Genomic DNA, 24,398 nt, shown 5'->3' with positions numbered 1-24,398 from the left:
GATATTGTTACAAGATGTGTTCCTGAATAATACCTACGTCATACGCTATTTCAGTACCAATGAAATATTGAACGGGGCATTGAATAACATACCAGGTAGCAAATTATATCATAAATAACTGAAAGATCCTGGTAATGTCAATTACAATAACATAATAGAAACTAATTCATAGCAATTTCTATACGTTCATTAATAATTCAAGCAATGTAATTTCTTTTCTTTCGGAAGTGAGGGATAATGAAGAAGAATTATTGTGATATACGGGTTATATCGGTAAAGTATTATAAAAGTTTTCTAGTAAGAATTACAAGGGATGTGAAAATAATCGGCATCTCTGATATCTGGGAATATTTTTTTGACAAGTTGACGATTCTGAAATTACGTCTTTGAATATTCTTGCCCTTGTTTCTGCAGACATCTTGGATTTATAAATGTCCACAATTCTAAAAATGCATGTTTCAACAGTAGTAGAAACTGTGATAGGGTAAAACTTTTGAAAACTTCAGATAATTATGTACCTAATTCCATTCTACGCTGTGATCATTATTTGTTCCTGAAATGGTTTTGCTAGCGGATAATTCTTTTCTATACGTATTCTTGATATTCACAAAGTACAAAATATAAACATAACGTAGCACCTATGTCCAATTCCCATCCACTTTTTTATAGCTATGAATTATCAAGTATCATTTTCCCAATTCATTTTTAGTTTCAGAAAGATATCTGTGTTTTTATTCCATTCATTTCTAGGTTTCTGATGAAGTTGTAATAACAATAAAACGAAACCTTGATCATAGGCATAGGGTTTGTAAAACAGAATAAGTTTACCTTTTGCACCTACAGGTGACTAAACACGTGTTATTGCCTTCCTTCTATATGGTTCGCAATTTACAATATTCTAATACACCATATTTTTTACAATCATCACTGATCAACAATGCAGTATCCAAACAATAATGAAACAGTATATTTAGGTTCCACCAAAAGCGGTAGAAATACGCGACTGACTTGAGGATTTTCCTGTAGTGCTTGTGTTTCGTTAATAAGTAATTCTACGTTATCTAGCAATACCCATTTTCTGTAATACAAAAGATCTTGACTTACTTATGTGAAGTTATCGCTGGGGAGAGTAAAATATATTATATACGATAGCTACTGAAACTGAAACAATTAATTTTCTTTAAAAAATCTCAACAATCTTTCATTTGAATTCAAAAAAAGTGATTCAGGAGTTTTGTACATGTTATTGAATTTGATTCAACGCAGTTGTGGAGGCCTACCACCTAGATCATACCACCTAGATCATTTCTCAGATCGTTCAAACTCTTCTTCCATGCGATTACATCAATGTGCTTTGTATCTATTTTACTCAGTCAGATGGATGTCTCAGTCAAAACAATTTATGGTACACGGGTTGCTCCTGCTTCCAGTTTGTTAACGACTGTATAAAACAATTCTCATCAATCGTGCCGATGTAATATTCATTTTCTTGTCACAATGGAATCCCTACACCTTCCAAAATCTGAACCACTTTAATGTGCGAGCATTCAAAGCCTTGATTACAAATGCCCTGTATTATTTAAATTACAATTTCAAACTTCCTGTTATAATTAACTTATTACATTGCCAAGACTGAAGCTTTAATGGCGGCAATAATTTCATTAAAAGTTGAAATAGGACACACGTGCATTCAATTATAATAAAACATTTATAAATCTATTCCACTATTTCCAGACTTTAGCTATAGTCATAAATATTCCCGCAAACACCGCATGATCCTGGCTGGAGAAAGTGGAAAGGAATAACGGGCGTTTCACAAATATACAGCACCGGATTTCCTGATTTGCGAAAAGTTATTTTCAATTATCAAAACCTATTTACAGCTCGTTTTACGGTTATTTTTGGAAACCTTCGTGATTTCATCAATGTTAAAGTATCACACCAAGTTATAGTTTAAGGAGTATTGAACTTGTCACAGACCATTTAAAACAAATAGTTGAAATAATTTTTTATCAACCCATAGCTTCAATCTTCAAACCCCCATTTTCTCCCTTGGTGGTGGAAATTCCTGATTCCCTTTCTTGATGCTTATTCACGCTATACAAAGAACCTACCTGCATATTTCAAGATTTTAGATTCAGTAGCTTCGGCTCTACGAGATAGATCATGACCTGGAATAACACATAGGTTTCCACGATAACGCGGAGTCAGTTTTCAAAAAATAAAGCGAGTTTCCTGAGTTTTCCAGCTTTTTCATGTTGTTCTTTGATGACGTAATTTTATTCACAATGATCGTTTGGTCTTACACTCGAAAGGTCTTGATGTTTTACCTATGTAACTGGGACAAACCGTTTCGTTTTTTTGGCAATATTTTTGGGTGCTGTCGGCAAAAGGCGATATATAAAATTTTTGACCTTTTTCAATCGACCGTTGATGTACAATATATGGATTCCTGAAGAACACCAGCGTTAATAGTAATGATATTTGAGACAGAACCATGGATGGACCTTGTAGGAAAAATTTGCTGGAGAGTTGTGTATGATTGTTTATAAATATAGTTAAGGTTTTTGATACTCCATATCTCCCAGCATTTCTAATTCAATAAAAAATGATATAGGCAAGTAAAGAGTTTTGGAGACGCTCCTGTAACCTTCAAGAGTTTTTTAGGATATTGAAATCTCAGATAATATTGCCATATGCCACAACACAATAATCTGAAATGAATAATGAAATGGCTTTATGGGAACTCTTGAGTATTGAGTGATTTAAATTTAACTTTGATTTTTACTGAGCATCCTTGCCATACTACATTCATTTCTTCAAATAACATATACTTGCTAGCATGCTTAACAAACTGAAATCGGACAGAACTGTTATAGGCTGCTAATTCAAACTTCAAGGAAAACTAAGGTACAATTGGTTTTTTCTTTCAGAAAGTCACTGTGTTGCTTTAGAATTTCAAAATTTCACTATTCATCTGTTGTACCAATTTTATTTGAAAAGTCCGGTAAATAGTAACATGTACGTCACACATACACATAAGTGTATGATGAATTATAACGATTAATGTATGTAATGTATTTGTTGTTTATTTATAAAATTATTACAATGTGTTAAAACAACGATAAAAATGAAATAAATACAACAATAAAAATTAATTGGCGCTCCGGGGCGACTTCATTGATTCCAGTGGCGCATTTGCTTTTTCAGCTGCAGGAAAACCCGGAAAAACCTGCAGCACCACATCATCTGAAGATCTTGATCTAACAATGTCCTCTCTCTTATAAAACAAAATGTAGGGTGTCTCCAGAGGCTCCAATAAATTCAATGCATCGCCATGTATGTAATGTATATAATGGAATAACTTTTGGCACGTAATATCTAAACACGAATTTTCCAAGTAATATAACACCTACTAATATTCAAGTCTTTCATCCATTCGAAAGCTCAACCGCCCAAACATAAGATTTTATTTCTTTTAATAAACAAACCATTGAAGTAAATAGTGTTTCCTCTCGACTATAAATATTTACTTTTATATTATAAAACAGAATAGTCCCAATGAATTTTATTATGTTTTTCTTTGATTATTTGAGGAATTTTTATTATGGCATCAAAAGTTTCATTGGCTTATTTTTGAATAGAAAAAATCACGCACCTCACTGAATTTCTTGATGTTTTTTACCTATCATACTAGAGAGAAGAAGATTAAATGCTTCAAGCAGAGTGTATATTGAAAATCTATGACTAGATTTTCATTATTGCTTCCAAACACTGCATCACAAGTAGATTTTCATTGCAGTTGATTGATGCACCTGAATTCAATTTGTCTTAACCTCTCAAAGTTAAGTAACTGATATCTTCAAAGTGTATCCAATCAACCATTAAGGAATTGTATCGAATTTTGTGAGAATCGTTTCACGTGTCACTATTTATTATATTTTTGGTTACATTCAGCTGGTTTCAAGCTCATAAACACAACGGGAAGTCAGTTGTGAATGAGTAGCATTTGTGATTATTTCTTTAATTCATTGCCAATGTTTTCATTAACAAACGTTATGACCTTCCGTTCCTTAAAATAGTGTGTTTCTGTAAACGAGTTTCAATACTGCGTTTTGTTTGTCCAATATAGCTCACTACTGGAATGGTTTTTAGTTGGGATATCGAAATATGTTTATTAGAAGCATTAGGAACCAAGATACCAAATTCCCAATTCACAATGGCTTCAAAAACAAACACCAAGAAACATCATCGCTTTCTGAAATATCACTTACGCGTCCAATACCTCCATTGAATGATTGAAATAACGATGCATCGTCTTTTTGTCGAATCAAGCCTGTTATGTCGATCCGCCCATGTTAACGCTTGTTGTTTATAATGACGGAATGGTTGAGCTTCACGCTGATGACAAGTGACAAGTTGTCGTTGACGGCGATAAGCACATGAGATGAGACGTCAAAGTCAGAAACACACAACATGCACGCACACATCCCATTATGGGCACGGTGTTGCCAGTTCCGAAAATATTCCCGAGTTGTTGGGATTTTTCGTTTTCAGAAGACGTATGTTCTTCAGGAAGGTGACTGGTTTTCTTTTCAGTTGAATTTTCAGTTTGTGGAGGACATCTGAGAAACTGAAATCTAGTTTGGGAAAGCATGTACCGAGAAAATCAATTTTATCAATACACGATGTATGGACGGGCGAATGCAAGAGTCACCACCACACGAGTGTGGAATAGCACACTATACTTTTTCTATGATTAAATAAAAAAATATATATAATCATCTTTTAACTGTATGGTCCTCTTTACTTTGAATTTGAATAAAACAAAGTGGGTGTGTGTAAGAGAAATTGTTTACTGTTATTGGAAAACACCATACATATTTTACAACTAATTAATAGCTAATTATGACTGCAGAAATTTATATTGAAAGTACCGAAATGAGCAATAGTTATTGCAGGCGCATTTTCAGTTTCCGCTTCTGATACTTTGGAAACACATGTGGACGAAGTTCATAATTTTTAGTGTTTCGTTAAAATGTTCTGTAGGTATGAATTTTTTAGCTTGCGTTATTCTTGATATTGGGGCAGTCTAAAGCACAAGCAAAATAGCATGTGTAAAAAAGTATTGTTAACAATTTTTCCTTTGTAGGTAGACACATATCATATGTAAAAACTGATGAATATCTTTCGACATAAGAATGTGAAATGACACACAGAATGACCACACAGTCTAGTGCATGTGTACAGAATTCACGACTTTCTGATTTGTAAAGTTGTACGGAATCTGATATTTTCTGTGTTGATTATATAAAAAATAACGTCAGACTGTAAAAAATTTCTGACAACTTGAAAACAGAATTCAAAATGCTTTTTCTAGCAGATTTACATATTTCCATGAAACACCAGTTTTTGAAAATTATTCAGGACCAATATTTCTCGACTTTGCTATGTAATAAAGAGAAATATCCTAAGTATAATGATGTGAATTTTCTGTGAGACAAAATGTTTATATTTAAGACACATTGTTTTCGAAAAAAGGACCATTGCCTCCTGGAAATGTATCAAAAAAACAAAAAGTTCATTCGAGAAATTGACGCAATAATTATGTTAGGAATCACACGTTGAAAGGTAAGACCTCGTTAGTCCTTAGCTCGCACAAGTTTTTCTACTTCTGAGAGTTGTCGAGAGTTGTCGACATCTGAGGGTTGTCGTTTGTAGGGGTGCGATAGCTGGTTAACGGAAAAAACATATTTTAAACATATATTCTTTTTTAAATGTCATTTCAAGTATCAAACGTGGCAACACCGACAACTGGTGTAATTTCTGTATCGTTCCGGTACTGTGTCTTGTATGAATCGCGTGAGTGAGAATGCTATTTAAATCTCGCATATAAACACCTTGTCACAATTAGTTTAGCTGTAACGCTACTGCTTTACCCGATAACTAAGCCGATTACGCCACAAATATCTTTCTTTTTTGGCTTCCATGTGCTGAAAGTTTCCGTATTGACTGAAAGCAATTTAGCTAAAACCACTGCTGATTTCTTCAAAGGCTGCATCATTTTAGTTCAGGAAGAAAGTCAAACTGAAAACGATGAATAGAAACAAACGTTTGTTTCATGTTTCAAGAAAAATTATTGAATCACCAAACTAGGAAATTGAAACATATGCTTTATAGATTGTGTACTTTCTAATACAGTGATATTTCTCAAACAACTACCGCCATCTCTAGGACAGGCCGGGTACTTCATCGGCGCTAAATCTCTTTCCAGCTAACATTCTCCTGAGGTCTGAGGACAGGAAAAAGTCGCTTGAGGCCAGATCTGAAGAATACGGTGGACGCGGCAGCAATTCCAAGCCCAAACCATGCAATTTTGGAATCGTTTCCATTGATTTGTGACACGGTGCTTTGTCTTAATGAAACAGCACTTTAGTTTTTTTCGATTCCGTCCTTCAAAAGCCTCTAAGTATGTTACAAGGTCGTCATTTGTCGTGACGCGTGAATTATCAACCCCTCAAATTCTCAGGAAAGTACCTATAGAAAAGTGCAAATCCTTCTGAAAGTGAAACTGAGCTGGGAATTAACGAGGTCTTACCTTCAAACGTGCAATTTTTAGAATGGATAAGTGTCTCCCGTCATAACCCATTAGGCCATCATTTTCTCTGATGTATATCTCGTCAATAAATAATATTTTTCAGAGTTTCTTGCTGTTTTCGAATCCAGTTAGTATCAAATTGATTTTCAGCAATAAATGTCCAGTCAATCTGTCCATTGTTTGCTGCATTTTCTGGACTTCCTCTGTGCATAAAAACGAATCTTTGATCTCGTCCAACAATCAGTTGCAGCACGTACGGCTTCAACACTCGTCCCAGCGAACTTTTTAAAAATTCACTCTCCATCGAGGAATCTTCAAAGGATCTAGCCCTCATATTTATTTTTGTTCCCCTCATCACGTACCAATGACGTCATCTGTCTTTCTTGGCGCATCAATTATTAACATCCATTAATATTTGACTATATTTGTTCGCATGCATTATAGAGCGGGCCACTAACAATGTTTTTATTATGCATGGTGTGTTTTACGTGCTCGACGTGTACACATTTACAAATTCATTATGTCGTCTAATTTGAATGTTTCCTCGTTTTCAGAGCATTAATTACGTGTGTCAAGTGTCCGTTTATGTCTGTCCACGTAGATATGGATGCGATATCCCGTTTTGGGATGTTGGAAAGATTTCGTTCTTTGGATGTACATGGTGTCGAATTGAAACTTTGAATGTTTTCCAGTAAATTATATGAATAAATGGAAAGGTACTCCCTTTGAGAGGTAGATTTTGGCCTTAGGCCTTAGGAAGGTTGAGAGACGGGCTTTGCACATCTTGGTCCAAGGACCTGCAGTAGTGCACAAAATTGGCCGTCTTGGTCCGGAATTGAAAATGACCTGTTATCAAAACGGCCATTTCGCTCATGAGTGAAACCACCCAAGTTACCTTGCCAAGTTTTTATGTCAGCTTTGGTGGTTTGACTAATCAACTGACAACTGCATTGGCTGAAGTTGTTCGTCATCTTGATTTCATTCGGTCTCATTCGACAGAGTGTCTGGGCCTTCTATATCGAGAGGGGTCGTCTACAGTATAATCCATAGCTTTCCTAACTAACGGATTTTCATGGGTTTCTGCGCAATCAAATACTCGCCGATTCCTCGACTGAATGGACTGCTGAATGGACGGCAGCTGCAAATCTCTGCGGATGGCTCCATTCCGCACGAACCAAGGAGCATTCACAATCATCCTAATAATTTATTCTGCAATCTCTCCAAAATGGAGATATTTTACGGAGACGCCTGTCCCCAGACGTCTGAAGCGTACATGATGACATGCTTGAACATCGTTTTGTAGATCGTAAACTTGTTTTTAAGGCTCAATTTAGAACGTATGCTGATCAGAGTTTACAGACTAGCTATCCGTCCCTCAATCTTTGCCTTCACGGTTGTGATGTGTGGGTTCCAGGTGAGCCTACGGTCTATCAGAACACCGAGGTACTTTACCCGTGCTTGCCAGTCGATCTCCCTTCCAGAGATTCTCACTTTTCTGGCCGGAGAGTAGCTGAAATTGGGAAACTTTATCTTTTTATCGAAACGCCCATTGCGCCCATAAGCGAGACCCAAGTTGGCTTGTCAAGTTTTTATGTCAGCGTTGGAGGTTTGACCAATCAACTGACAAGTGCATTAGCAGAAATTTGGGAAGCTTTCCTGAAATGCCATCGGAAAACAAATCCAAATTTCTGGAAATCAAGAAAGGTTAATGCAATCGAATTGCTGGAAAATAATTCAATGATTATCAAACGATAGAGATGGTATTATTCTGATCATTTCCAATTCGTTTTCAATTTAAGAGCCACCGGTAGTTAGCTGTTTCAGCATGTTGAGCATCATCAGTACCAAACAGGCGGTCCTCGATTGAAGATTGAAGAGTACTCGATAAAAATAACTGCGTGAAATCAAGCGAGACATCAGTGAAACCACCTGTATATGAGCCGTTTTTTTGAATTTCGCTCCGTATTCTGTGTTTTTGATCCTCGCTAGGATTATTTTCACGTTTCGACAAGTCTCATTTGCCATCTTCTGGTGATGTCTACAGTCCCCACATATCATCAGAAGATGGCAATGGAGACTTCGCTAAAACGTTTTGAAAATTATCTTTGCGGGAATCAATAACATAATACGGAGCGTTAATCCGCATACCCAAATTGTTATGCACGATATGTCCAACACGTTTCTACTGCGTGTATCGTCCTCAGTGCTCATTTCAACTTATTCAAACTCAGCGAACTAATTCTCAACGGTTGACTTCACTGGTATAATGTTCATCAAGCTAACCGTTGGCTGCAACAGTTTTTTTTCGCCAAAAAGCAATGCTTTATCAACACCCGAAAATCTTTATTATCCATTTTCATCAAACCAACAACAGTTGCTACACTCGATATGTTCTATCCCACAAATCGATAATCCGACAGCTGTGAAATTTGTACAAGTGTCTTTTGGAGGTTAGGGTTAACTGAAAATCATTTGAAGAAAAGAGAAATGAAACTTTCTGTTTTTTACCATTTTTATTTGTAACTAACATTACTGCAGTTTCGTCCTATACGGACATTTTCAAACTTATACAATATATATGATTTCCTACCACGTAGTAACGGCTACATCCGTCAATGTATTGAAAATAATATGGATTCGATACTAGTAGCGTCATCTATGTGTTAGCCCACGAATGTACAGAAAATCAAATATACCGACAGATAGAGAATTTTGTACTACTTTTTTCCAATTTTTAAACTTTTTCACATTATATTTCTTGTAAATTCCGTATTACATGATACACGCAGAAAGTTTCTTGACATTTTCTGAAAAATCACACCTTTTTCAGAGTTCAAAGACGATTATAGAAAGCAAACTGAAGCAGGTCACTTTGTTAATTTTCTCAATGATTCCTTCTGCGCGCTATGTTGAATTTTTTGTATGAATTACACCCCGGTTATTCAAACTCTTTAAGTACGCCACCACACATTACAATACGTACCTTCCGGTCTCTTTACATGAATCGAATCGTAAAAATACATTTTTTTTATGTGACATACGTCTCGTTGAAAATGCACACGATCCAATAGTAGCAAATCGTGCCTGACGCATCACGGATGCATGTGCAATGCGCATTGTATGACTGTCTTATTAAAAATAATACCGTAATTACTCTTTACCTACCAGGGTATCGACCATTCCCGGTATACCTTTGCTGAGGTCGTCCGGCCAATCGGAACGATCCGACACAAAAAAATAAATCGTCATGCACTTGTTGAATGTTTCATGACTTCTGGGTGGCTTTCGATAAGTTATGACCTTTATGACGGTTTACCCATGATTGTGGCCGTTGCATCCGCAGCCTCGTTATACGAGAACAAATCTACGACGGCATCGTCATTAGCATGAAGATGGCGTTCCAATTATGCTTATTTTGCTATAGTAATATCCATGTCGTGTCAGTTACGAGAAAAAATTGATCCCGATTCGAGACTGAATGTAGTTTGGTCAATCGGAATATACAAATTAGGAAATCGACGTCATCAAAATGCCAATATTTTGGAGTTACGGAATGAAATTATTATTTTTTGTTCTTTGTCATCAATTCCTGAACTTTTTTTTCGCCAAAAAGCAATGCTTTATCAACACCCGAAAATCTTTATTATCCATTTTCATCAAACCAACAACAGTTGCTTCACTCGATATGTTCTATCCCACAAATCGATAATCCGACAGCTGTGAAAATTGTACAAGTGTCTTTTGGAGGTTAGGGTTAACTGAAAATCATATGAAGAAAAGAGAAATGAAACTTTCGTCCTATACGGACGGAAGACGGAAGTCTTTTTGAATAAAAAATGAACGAAACTGGCCGATACTTGGTGAAAATTCATATCAGAACTTATCAATAGTAATTTGATTCCAACCATAAAAAGAACTACAGCTTCTACAAGCAGGACCTTTCAACATTTTATACTCTATCATCTATGTTCTAATCTAAACTACCCACCGAAAAAACCGTATATAATTGTTATTTAACAGAAGTTGATTGAGATCTATCTCATAAAAAACTATTGTTTTTTTTATTTTTCATATGATAATTGAGTTATCATTGTTTTTAAACGCTTTATTTGCACCTTCATTTCTCAAGAAAGAAATTCTCTTTTATAATCGGCTAAGTTTCCTTTATGGCTTGATTCTATAGTTTTTTTAACAGTAAAGAATCTATTACACCCTCATAACTATAACTGATTACAATATGTTTTTTCAAATCCATTTCTTCACTGAAAGTCACACCAGACAAAGGAACATTTATCAGTTTGTGGTTCAAGCTGTTGATGCTGCTAATTTGTGTTGATATATTGATATGTACCTGTTCATAACTGCTTTTAGCTGTAACTTGATGATTATTATATCCGCTCTTGCCAGGTAGCTAAATATAGCTATTGTATAGCTTACTCGTTTAACTAGAACCAATAATGTTATAAACACAAATACGATGATGGAAAGACAGGTTTTTCATTTTCATTAACGATCTCAATTAATATTTAGCTCGTATAAATTACTTTGAGCATGGTCTTGTCTGAACACTGAATAATAGAACAGTTTCGAGTCTAACACATAGTCTTTCTACATTCACCGCTTTTTCAGTTAAAGCTAACCCTCAAAAGAAAGCTGTTGAAACAGTTCGTTGACCCTCAGATACTTTCCCAGAAGGTGGAAGCATGCGATCGTCGTCATGATCCCAAAAGAGGGTCAGAACCCGCTGTTCCCACAGAACTATCTCCCGATTAGTCTGCTCTCGTCGTCGGCTAAGCTGGCTGAAAGAACTAAAAGAGCTGATCAACAGACGATCTAAATTAAGCCTTAAAAACAAAATTACGATTTACAGAACGATGTTCAAGCCTGTCATCATGTAAGCTTCAGGCGTCTGGGGACAGGCGTCTCCGTCAAATATCTTCATTTTGGAGAGATTGCAAAACAAGCTAATAAGGATGATTGTGAATGCTCCTTGGTTTATACGGAGCCATCCGCAGAGATTTACAGCTGCCTTCCATTCAGCCATCCAATCAGTCAAGGAATCGGCAAGTCATTGATTGTGCCGAAAACCAGGAAAATCCGTTAGTCAGGGAAGTTATGGATTACACTGTAGACGACCCCTTTCGATATAGAAGGCCCAGACATTCGATCGAATGAGGCATTTATGTTCTGCGTTAGAAGATGAACAATATCTTCATCCAAACACCCCAGCCAGGTAGGGGTTAACCGTGAAGAGCAGCAACGATGTCAGAGGACTTTCATGCCACCACCAAATAATCAGTCTTGACCCGCTCGTCCTTCTGACGAGCATAAGTCCTAGGGTAAGGGAGCTGGGCTTCAACCTGCTTGAAATGAAGATGACTCCCACAAGCTGTTAAAATTTTATGATATTGTATTTATACATTTATGAGTTATTGTGTTAAGAGTGGCAATACTTTTGTTATTTTCAAAACAATGGATCAAAAACAGTTTCGTATTTTGATTTTACACTGCTTCTTGATGGGACAAAATACCGTTCTAGTGAAGAAATGGCTTGAAAAATGTTGTAAGGACTCCGCTCCAACAGAAACAACAATAATTAAACGTTGGTTTACTGGGTTCAAACGTGGTCGTAGAGACACCGATGGTGCAATGGAGGCAGTGGATGCAGTGAACGTTTAAATGAGGCAGTAACACCAGAAAACATAAAATATCCAAAAAATTGTTTTGAATGATCAAAAAGTGAAGTTGCATGAGTAAAATTTAAAAAAAAAACGTGTTGGCTTTATATTAAAAAAATCAGCTGTCGCTAAGCATTCGACTATGAGCTCGCTGTTGACTGAAAACGAGAACATCTCGATGCTTCTGGGAGATGTTTGACCATGTTTGAACCTAACAAACCGGAATTTTCATGTTGATATGTGACAATGGAGGAAACATGGATTCATCACTTCAATTCGGAATCAAAACGATCGTAATCTGAGTGGAGAGCAACTGGTGAACCTCGCCCAAAGCATTTGAAAGCGCAACAATCGGCTGGAAGGTTATGGCCTCGGTATTTTAGGATGTACTTGGTGCAATATTCATCGACTATCTTGAGAAGGGAAATGCCATCAACAATGAATATTATATAGCGTTATTGGAGCGTTTGAAGGCTGAAATTGCAAGGAAACGGCCGCATATGGCAAAGAAAAAAGTTTTGTTCCATCAAGATAACGCACCGTATCACAAGTCAATCAAAACAATGTCAAAACTGCATGAATTGACCTGCGAATTGCGTCCACATCCACCGTATTCGCCAGATTTGGCTCCCAGCGACTACTAGCTGTTCTTAGACCTCAAAACAATGCTCACCAGTAAGAAATTTCGCTAAAATCAAGAGTTTATTACTGCAACTGAGGTCTTTTTTGAGGCAAATAAAAAAATCGTTCCACGAAAGTGGTACTGAAATGTAAGAGCGGCGCTGGAATGATGGAGATTAAGTTGATGGTTGAAGCCAATTTTTAACAAAAACAACTCGTTTTCTTTCGTAGGCACGGGACTTTTCAGTATAATAAAATTGTGAGCAGTTTTCAGTTCCGTTGAATTGAAAGATTTTTCGTCGTGTTTCAGGAAAACTTGAAAGATCACTCGAAATAATCGACTGACAACAAACTCAAAAATCAGCAACTATCATGTTACTCTTCGGAAATCATCATCAATACCACTCGAAGAGAACATTTCCAAACATTCCATTGTTGAAAATAGTTTCACGCTGTATTGTTCCATTTCGGATAGAAAAAAGTGTCCCTGAACCTCACTTTCAGTCGAAGTCATCGTTAAATATTAAGTAAATCGATATTAACATATCATATTCTCTTTATTTCTCGTATAAAATCGCCTAATACATATTAATATTAAGGACAAAAGTGTCGAAAACATATTTTTAAATGCATATTGAGTTTTTCTATCGAAATACAATAGCCTACTTATAAATTATTATAATTTATATTTGCATAAAGTGTTTTTACACGTGGCATCACGCATATAACATTTGAATATAATCTAAATATCTACAAAACATAACATACATTTGAATACATTAACTCTGTGGTGGTATTGATGCAAGGTTTCAACATGGTTGACAATTTCTACAAGTTGTGTTTTGAAATGGAAATAGCACGAACGATTCGTCTTTTGCTTCAAAATAGGCCTCTTCATTTCTTACCGGTGAGCATTTAAAAACAACAGACTGAATAAATGGCAACTAATTGTAGCCCTAACAAGATCGCCGTTATCAATTGTCAACGTCCGGTAGTTTATGTTGGATTTCTAAACTGGTATCACATTTGGCAAGCCACGCGTTAATGGAAAACTACCTTCACAAGCAAAGTTAAAAGCTGCTTTGGATAGCAAAATGCTTCACTAGTAATCGGTAGACAAATAACTAGACTTTTTTGCCATGAAAACAGTAAAACAACTCTAACCGGAGAATTAGTCACGTGCAAAGCTAGGCCAGTTGTTCCCACTTGATTTCCCACCAGAACCGAATTTCCAGTTGATTCTCCCTGCTTCAATAATGCATATTTTTATACTGGCATATGTGCTTGAGTTCAGTTTTGTCGCTAACAAGCCCCGGCGAATGCATGTCCGTTGCCTAAAGCAGAAACACACGGACAATATTCCGGTTAGGCCTGAAGATATGGAAGTTGCAACACAACAAACTAGCTGTTTGCGAAGTGAACTTTGCTTTGCATCGATTATTTTCAGACGGGATACCCGCCCAACAGTTCACTTTCATTAAAACCATGTATTACGTGTCATGTGTCCCACAATGAGACAATTCATATTATAATGACGGATTGTTGTTAGGCATTTCCGGGCGAGTCGAACGACGGTCTTTGAATTGTATAATTTCGAAAAAGGTGCCGGAAAGTAGTATTTGAAATTGGCTATGATGCTATCAAAGCAGAATATCTGAAACTGGTGTCTGATTATATATCGAAACCACTAACACATCTAGTGAATATGTCACTAGATGTTTGCCCTCAGCTCTCAAAATGGCAGTTATAACATCTATACATAAAAGTGGACAAACAACTGATGTAGCAAACTATAGACCAATCTCACTCATAACTAGTCTCGCTAAAGTTCTTGAGAAGGTTATTGAAAAGAAATTGAATATGGTTATTGAAAAACACCAGTTGTTGTCAGAATCACAATACGGCTTCAGAGAGAATATGTCCACATAAGACCCAACATGATGAATCGAAACCCTCTATTGCTGTTTTTATAGACTTTAGAAAAGCTTTCGACACCGTCGACCACTCTATCTTACTGAATCTTCTGGGCGATGTGGGAATTAGAGGTATAGCGAATAATATTTTCAAAAGTTATCCTTACAAAAGAGAGCAAAGGGTAAAAGTGGAAAATCATATAGGTGGAGAGGAAATTGTTTCATGTAGTGTGCCCCTGGGAACGGTGTTAGGACCAATCCTATACAGGATCTACTTGACCAACTTTTTTCTACAAGACATTAACTCCAACATTCTTAGTTTTGCCGATGATATTGTGTTGTTTTGCAAAGACAAAAACTGATTTAATTTGTAACAGAAATTACAACATGACCTTCATCAAATCAAATTGTTGTTCGACCACAGGCTCTTATCTATTAACTTTGAGAAACCTACCACTTAGTATTCAGTAGTTATGACAACTCTCTACCAGAATATGACATCAAAATCTCCAACACGGAAGTCATGAAACCCACAAAGAAAATAACATATCTGGGAATGATTTTAGACAGCAATCTCAGGTGGGACCAGCACATAAACCACATAGTTAAAAAATTACGTTGCATACTTACAAATTCAAATATACTCAATCAAAAAAAGAAAATTATGTTATATGAGAGTTTAGTAGAGCCCTATCTGGTGTATGGTATAATTGGTTGGGGTGGAGTGTCGAAAACTCAGCTACATTCTCTCATGCAGAAGAGATTTACCAGATGTATCCCACGACTACCCTAGCGATCTTATTTATTCAGAATCTGGAATATTTGATCCCAGACAGCTGTTTTTTATAAATATCACTGCTGTACAGCATAGAAACACAAAATAATTAACTACTTATCCCATAAATATGCTACACGACGGAATCATGGTATCGTCAATGCCCAGATCAGTTGGGCAGAAATCCTACCTGTGTTCAGGACCAAAACTTTACAGTTTTCTTCCTGAAAATTTAAGATGTGACTCAAATCTCAAAAAATGTATGACAAAGATCAAATTATTTGTTACTTACTTCCTCGATTGTAGATATATATTGTGTATCAATTTGTTTTCAGCCTGGAACCGTTATGATTAAAATCACCTCAATTTCATAATTCAACTTTATTTTACAACGGTTCACTTTTGTTATGGATCCATATATCCATTGCTTGTTTTTATTTATTTATATTCATACTTATCCAAGTGAAATGAGCTCCGCGATAATAGAAACTCAACAATTCGTGTTTGAATCCAAATAGTCAACGGAACTGGCTTCTTATACGTTGATTTTTTGGCGAATGCTCTAAGAAGGGGTTCACAAGTTTACTCGTGTGTACAGTGAGTTTTACTGAACTTTTGAGAAAGTTAATCTTGATCTCGTGATTTTTAAACTTTGTTTATCGGCGTTGATGAGCTAATAAAGCAGTGGCTTAAGAGCTATCTTAAGGAAATAACGCAAACTGCCAGGTTCAATCATTACTAGTCTCATACCATCGCAGTTACTTCGGGTGTTCCACAAGAATCACATTTGGGACCGTTGTTGTTCAACCTTTTCATTAACGATCTAATTCCATGAAAGTGAAGCTTTGCTATTTGATGACGATCTAAAATATTTTAAAATAATCAAAAGTGTGGCTGATACATTGATTGTACAAAACGATCTAACTGTATAAATCATCTGACTTTACATTTTGCTTTCGGAACCAAAGATCTTGGTGTGATCCCATACTTATCACTTGTCCTGTGAATCACACAAAATGAGACGCTTTCAAAGACAGGGAAAAAGTAATAAACTGAAAGAAAAATCCATCCGAAACAGTGACTGAAATATATGGAATTACAGTTGTTTTCGCTCAATTTATACTTCGAACTTATCGGTGCGATATAAATAATCAGAAAGAACTTATACTTTTACTGACACGCCTGAGGAAGCTATTGTACAGCGAAACACTGTGTTTTTGTGAAACTGAAAAATTCACAATGTTTCTCAAATACTATATATCTCCAATTAATCTAGGTTAGACAAGGTCAACAATTCTTTCGCCCCTCGTATTCCGAAAACGAATTAGATATCTGTGACATTTTATGCGTCGGTGGCGGCCCCGATTAGATCTAACCGCCGCCAGCTAAGTGAGGCCGGTTGTTGACCAGCACAGTAGTCGTGAATCTATTCTCATAATGATACATTTTGTCATATAATATGTTGGCCGAAGAGAAACATGCAAAGAAATCTAACATTATAATTTACTTTTATCAAGATTGCAACCTCTGTAAATCATTATTCTGCCACGAGATATATAAATAACGATTTTCTTGTCTGACGCTACCGCGGAAGTAGAAGTACTTAGCTATGAATGGTTTCTTCTGCCTGGCCAAAGATAAGAGAACTTTTTTATTCGCGTGAAATGAATATGTTGCAATTATGAATGCAGAATCGTGGATCTATGCAATATATAAGCAAGGAAAACCTCTTCTTGGCGAAAACAATGAAAAATGTTGTTTTTGAAGCAATAGCAAAATGAAGTCATTTGTGAAAAAGAGTTCTGATCGTTGTACCAAATCCTACGTTATGTTTTTCGAATCTAGAATCTGTAGAAATACCTTTTGCACATTTGATATGCTTATATTGTGTGTGGTCTATGTTCAACCAATCCGTTCAAGGAATACGTACAAAAAGCTTAGAATTTCTACTTGAAATTCAATCTTGAAATTTAAAGAAGATAAGAAATACCACCTGAACTGAAAGATGATAACTGTTTGAACAAGATGGATGGAATATAGTATGTTTCATGAGATTATCAATATGACAGTACCTTCTTTCTTATATTTGTGTAATTTGTAGTGGGTATAAGTAAAGATATGAACTGAACCGTTGCAATACCGACTTCAAAAAAGATGAAAGAAATCTATTTTGTCTTTAGTCTATTCCATTCGCATAGTTTCAAAATGATTGAATCTAAAACTCGATATTCAGTCATTCCTCCTTCGCAACAAACTAATATAGGTTTGTCGGAAATATTCACAACTATGCTCTTAGCTCAATCAGCATGCTTTTGTAAGTATTTACATTCTAAACGAAAGAATCCTTTCAGACAGAACCATTGTTGTTTATTGCCGATCGATCTCATATTGATGAAGACAAACCCTTAAATTTGACATCTAGATAAGGAAACCTTCAATAAATAAATACATCTCGATTGACAATAAAGTATTTTTAACAAGCTGGACGGAATGCCATTGTACATGTCCTTTGTGTGGGGGCATTCGCCGTTTATATGCGGAATTGGTTCAGGATTGATGTTAAGCAAGAATTGAGGTTATGCAGGAATTTGAAAAAATTAAAATTGGGGCCTCATTGTTCTTCAGTTAGACTGAGAAGCATATATTTGATTGAGAAACATGTGTGAAATGAGAAGTGATATTCGAGTGATTTTGTCTGCATTTTCATTGACCTCTCAGTTCTCATCGAGGAGCTCGTGCAGTTAATGTGAGTTATTTGTTGTTTTTAAAAATGCATAAATCGAAAAGCAAGGTTTTTACTGGACAAATCAGAGAAATTATTTCATGTCAAATGAACTCTTTATAGACATTATCGTAGTTTTTTAGTATTCTCAAAACTTTGCCTTCTCTTCTAAATAAAACTAAAATCTGCAGTAGGACCTTAATATATGTATACAACTATGAAGAAAACAAAAGTAATGAGAATGATACTGCGGACATTTTTCAAGACAAATTGTTGATGAAAAGTAAAATATGCGCTTGCTAGAGGAATATTCAATTTCTACCAATAATTGAGAAACTTCAAAATATAAATTATGCATTGAAAGTATGATCATAATTAGAAAAATATTATCTGAAGTAGCATTGCAATCAATATTCAATTATTCAATATCGCTCGATCACCTGTTTTTTTTTCTCCAAACGTAATAGGATATCGGTGAGCATATCATTGAAAAATATGGTTCCTGAATATTCCGAATGTCCATCATAACTCAGAAACTACTACATACTTTTTCATAAATCATGTTTGGCCGCCGACGATTCGATTTCTAATCTATATTTCTTCTGTTTCAGGCCAAGTTACTGGAGTCTTCACATGCTTGGCTTGGTGCCTCCACATCTTCAATAGCCGGTAAGTGTCACTACAATTCTTCGAGACAACATAGTCTATCCAAGTTGATTCTGGTGAAGATAAATTTTCATTTCTCTTTTCCTTCAACTGATTGAAAATATAACTCTTTCAGTATTGTGTCTGAAACTGTATCGAGAAGAAATACGCACGTACTAGAAAATAAATATTACGAAATTAAATCTCCAAAGTACTTGCCGGAGAACTACTACTTACCTGGCCAATACCACCAGCTAATAGTAAAGCTCCGCTTGGGACTTTGTGCACGAAGACAAAATATTTATTTTCTGTCAGTGTTGTCTACCCAATTCAAGAACTGATTGCAAACCATCTTTCAGTAGGGAGGCATGAATATAATTACATTAGGAAGAGAAAAAAATTTGTTAGAATACGAATATGAATAGGTTCAGAAATAACACTAGGGTCAGTTGGAATCTAATAATTCTCTTCTATTAAATTCAACTTCCAATGATGAAGTTGAGAGATATTGAAAGAGTTCATTGAAATGTTTAAGAATTTATATAGAAGTTTTAAGAACAATTATGTTGTTTTTTACTGGAAGAAAAATACCAGAGAAGGTTATAGTGAAAAGTGGAATGAACATTTAGTCTCCGAATTGAACTATGGTGCTTGAATATAGTGGAATTCGGTAAAAACATCAATAATATTTTTTATTTTGGTAACAGACAGCAATCGATATATTTGTAAGTCTAAAAATGATCCTACTGTCAATATTTTTATACATATTATATTTTTTCATCATTCTCAAAACAACCTACATTCTGCACAGTATAAATTGAATCAAGTAATGAAAGGAAAAAATGCTTGAACTACTAATTTTCTTATTCAGCTGAACCTCTAAAATACGTGTGGTAATCACATCTATAATAATTAGCGATTGTATGAAAACTCAAAAATAATCTTAAACAGTATCTTAGTTGCAAGTCAGGCTTTTGTATAACGAATTCAAAGGATGGGGGGGAGTTAGTTATACATCTCCTCTACATTGCTCATGACCTGGCGTATTTTATCCTCAGTATAAATTGAGACCCTACCGAATTTTAGAGGTATTCTCAGATACTAGTTCGTGGTTCATCCAAGTATATCCCCCCATTACAGAAATCTTATTAGAGACTAAAATAAGGCGGTCAGTTGCAAATCCCACGAGATTCATTCTATGTCTTGCATCGCATTCATATCAAACGCCGCAAAGAAAAGAGCATAGAGCTGCAAGGAGAGTATGTAGAAAAATTAATACCAAACTTTTTATGTTTTCTTCTGGATATTTCTGGGACCACCCTCATTCCAACACGAGTCTAATCTGTTCCTCATACATCAGCAGAAACGTAACTTCTGATGAAGAACTCAAAGTTTTTTTAAATACTGCTTTAGATAATCTCTTGAGCGACCATTACTGATCGGAACTTGTGTTACTTATAACATAGATAGGGATTACTCAGAGGGAAGAACCTCACCAAACATTTGTCCTGCTGTTGCTCTCCCCTTAATGTGGTCCTTTTTTGTTTTGTTCTATGAAGGGGCAGGTTCCTATAGGCAGACCTTAGATTACATTGGGCCAATCCCCGATCTGTAGAAATAATTCCTCGGTTTTTCTTCGAGACGAATCATACTTTCCCCTGTGTATTCCCAAGTATATCTCCCATTTTTTCTTTGTTCCTTATTGACCAATTTCATTTCCGGTTTCCTATCATCGATTCTGGTATCCCCACAACTGATTCAAAGCCTGCATATAAAGTTGATGGTTTGTATCTGACACATGCAAAGTTATTATGGGTTCAACCATGGTGTGGTTTCCTGGGTATATCTAGCTAGCATCTCTGCTATTTCACAACCTTTGTTTTCATCTTTTCTAGGTGTTGCTTCCGGTCAGTTTGTATATAGTATCACTTTCAGGTCATTGACTTCCTTCGAGAGTTGTATGTTTTCACTTATGGTCTAATTCTTTCATCTTGGTTCTCTTCTTGGCCTGGTTGGTTGAGCTTTTTTCTCGACCCATCCATCATGCATAAATATATCCTCACTATGTTTTCTGTATTTGTTATGAAGCAAGCACAAATAATCTCCATTTGTAGCTTGTCGAATGCCTGCAATATCTAAGTAAGCCGATGAAATTAATTCTCATATCATGGAAATACAAAAAGTAGAGGTCATTACCAGCTAGTAACTCTAGTTCTTCGAAAAATGATTGCACAATATTTTATAATCTTGTTATCGGAACTGACTTCATTGAAATTTATAACACTTTGATTGCTTTGAACTTATAAGCTGATATATTATAAGGTGCCGTTATTTGCTTAGCGTGAACATTTATTTAATATAGTATTTAAAATTATTAACATATAATAAACTTTTTCATTTACTCGTTAAACACGAAAACAAAACCGGCCTCATCGCATATTTACTTCATTAAATTACATGGTTTATAACCGGCATTTAATATTTTGTTTTGAAATTAATCCTTATTTGCAGACTTTGCGTAATTTACAGTTATTAAATTAATTGCCATGTCGGAGCTTTATTGCAATCCGCTTTCAACTCAAAGTACCAGGAGAGTACCCATCGTGATGGATTCCATTTCGATTTGTTTTATTTCTCTGTTAATAATTCAACTTATTGTTCAGTCTTTCTCTTGAAAGAAGATTGAACAGTGTTTCAATCACCAATTGATCATCTTCAAGGGGAATATTGAACTGTTCAATCTTCTTTCAAGAGGAAGATTGAACAATGTTTCAATTACCAAGTGGTGATCTTCAAGGGGAAGATTGAACTGTTCAATCTTCTTTCAATAGGTGTTAAAATAGGAAGATCGACCTTTTCAATCTTTCTCTTGAAGGAAGATTGAACAGTGTTTCAATAACCAAGTGATCATCTTCAAGGGGAAGATTGAACTGTTCAATCTTCTTTCAAGAGGTGTTAAAATAACGGTTTGGTGTTGGCATAGAATTGCAGTAATATTCATTAATTCGCCAAAGGTTCCAAACAGCTCATCGCAAGTATAACACATGAATGAAAAGATTTTTACAGAAAAATTGACGTTCTGTTCGTCACAGAACATTAGAAGAAGTGACACGACATATCAAAAACCAGGTCTCCAAAGCTTGGTTGTTAATGAAATACGCCGTATACCTACGAAATATTTGATCGCAGGGAATCCTCATTTTACGACCACCAATAAGTCACTCAGTTGTAGCTTCGGGTAAAATGAGAACAGATAATACTAATTTCAATATATTACCAATTCGTGTCTGACAAATTTCGAATAACGAATTACCTTCATTGACTGTAAAGACCTCACACGCAGTCGTAAGGCTAGTGATTTTTTCCTCGACGGTAATCAATGCATTATAATATTTTACACCTACGATGTAGTAAACCAATAGTAATAGCTATTATTGTGATTCAGAGGCGTACGTAGCTAATGTATACTTTTGTATATCTCCTCCTGCCGGAAAGAACCCTCCATTTAAAGATTAATTTAACTTATTTTGAGTTACAATTTGAGGTGTTTAATGTTTGAGGGATTGATAACAATATAGAAACATATCTATTCTCCCACCTAGCCAAGAATAATCAGTTGACAAAGGTTGACATTTTGATGAACTGAAAGGTGGGAAAAAAGAGAACATTAGGAACTAGAAGGAATTATATTGGCTTCACTGTCTATTGTATGAATTATTTTTCAGTGCCGCTACGATAGAAAAGTCTTTGTTAATATATGTTAAAAACTTCGTACTTTCTGAGATATGGAGTGTTGATAGTTGTATGTATCTCAGAAACTATTGAAAATGGAATATGAAGTCAGTGGTCTATGAATGGGAAACATAAAATTTCAAAAATTTTATCGAGGGATCAACTTTTTCAGGGAAAGAAAACCCTACCTATTTGCATGCAGAAGTGTGCTTCATTTCTTCTCAAAATGTTGAATATTTGACAGAAATTCTGTCAGAATACTAGAAACCCAAGAACATTTTTCATTAGATTCATAGATGAAGTTTCTTCGACTGTTATGTCTTCGACTGTTATAACCACATCATAGCAGAGTTTTTCTAGAAACTGCCGCTATGTTACACCATTATGTGAAAGAGAAAGAATGTAAGGCCCAATTAGAAATACAAAGAAAATGTCTGTTGAAAACCCCTCTCTACAATAGCATACGAACTTTCATTGGCACAGAAATAATTATCATGGAAATTCCTGATGATATTTCGTGAAAAAAATTATTTTCATGTGAACAGCACTGATATGAAGTTAAGATTATTCACCGTTGAGGAAAATCTCTTGGTATAATCGTTGGATGTGATAGAAGTTCAATTGATTTGCTTTTAAAAGCAGCTAGTCAACAGTTTTTAGTCAGAAAGTTAATTATTGTGCTTGGAAGTTCTTCAACTGGAGTAATTTTTTTCTCCACTTCTTTAAATAAGAAGCTGAAAAGATTTTCCCAAATAACTAATCTTTTCTAAGAGATATATCCTTTTCATCTCATATATAGTAGTGTATCATATGAAGTAGGGATTTTGCGACCAAATAGTGCTTTATCTTGTAAAAGTGTAATGATGGACATAGTACAAAGTCCAAAAACGTAGGTCATTCCTGCTAGTCTAACAATCGTTTGGTAATAGTCTTTGGACAATGTCCTAGAATGTCCCATTCCTAGTATATTTAGGCAGAAGGAATTTCTTCTTATAATTCTGGAAGCATGAGTTTGTTTAGCAAAACTTAAAGGGAAACCGCTGGGAGATATACTGTACGTTTATTGTATTTTCAAGCACTGCTATATGACACCTATGCTCCTCGATGAGAAATCGATGAGAAATATTTAGTCCCTGTACGACACTGGAATGTTGCCATATAACACCCAGCTCAATCAGTACTGCTACGATAATGAAATGAATCGAAATTTCATTATTGTATTATTTATAGCTCTTTCACGCTGGGCAGAACCTTTACCGTGACGTCCATTAAATATAATATCAAAAACAATAAAGTTGAAACATATTTTATTCCAACTGAAAATAACAACCATTACACCAACGTTCACGTGTCGCATTGTACAGAATTTTATTGGCAGTTTCATATTTTATTATATGTAGGTATGTTATGAATGTTAGAAGGACCACACAGGATCGATTCGACAAATGAACGGTTGTAGGAATCATTTTTATCAAAGGTGATAAAGATGTCAACGAAATCTAGTAGAAAAAATGGAGCTTTTAAAACTAATAAATACAGTTTATTGCATGATTTTCACTATAAAAGGTTTTACAAAAACCGCGACACGTGTTTCGCTATACAATAGCTTTTTCAAGCATACTCTGAAAGTTACTTTTAAATTACAAACACAAATATAGTTCCCGGATTTCCAATCCGGGAACTATATTTGTGTTTCTTTATGCGGGCTTTGATT

At 35.4% G+C, this 24,398-nt stretch overlaps 1 protein-coding gene across 4 annotated transcripts in view; it reads left to right on the top strand.

Annotated features, from left to right (window-relative positions):
* The window catches only part of LOC111517328 (protein bric-a-brac 1), a 324,903-nt gene that overhangs the window by 272,061 nt on the left and 28,444 nt on the right, over positions 1-24,398 (top strand). For all 4 annotated transcript variants that reach the window (XM_023173435.2, XM_074176548.1, XM_023173436.2 and 1 more), the window contains one exon: positions 18,919-18,976. In XM_023173435.2, the coding sequence (XP_023029203.2) occupies positions 18,919-18,976 (58 nt within the window). The remainder of the gene's footprint in view (positions 1-18,918; positions 18,977-24,398) is intronic.

The sequence above is a fragment of the Leptinotarsa decemlineata genome, unplaced genomic scaffold (genome assembly GCF_025532065.1).
Source record: "Leptinotarsa decemlineata unplaced genomic scaffold, Ldec_3_MD MMD2_tig00001719_RagTag_RagTag, whole genome shotgun sequence".
Taxonomy (NCBI): Eukaryota; Metazoa; Arthropoda; class Insecta; order Coleoptera; family Chrysomelidae; genus Leptinotarsa; species Leptinotarsa decemlineata.
Note: the sequence above shows the minus strand (reverse complement) of the source record. Positions and strands in the feature narration are given on the sequence as shown.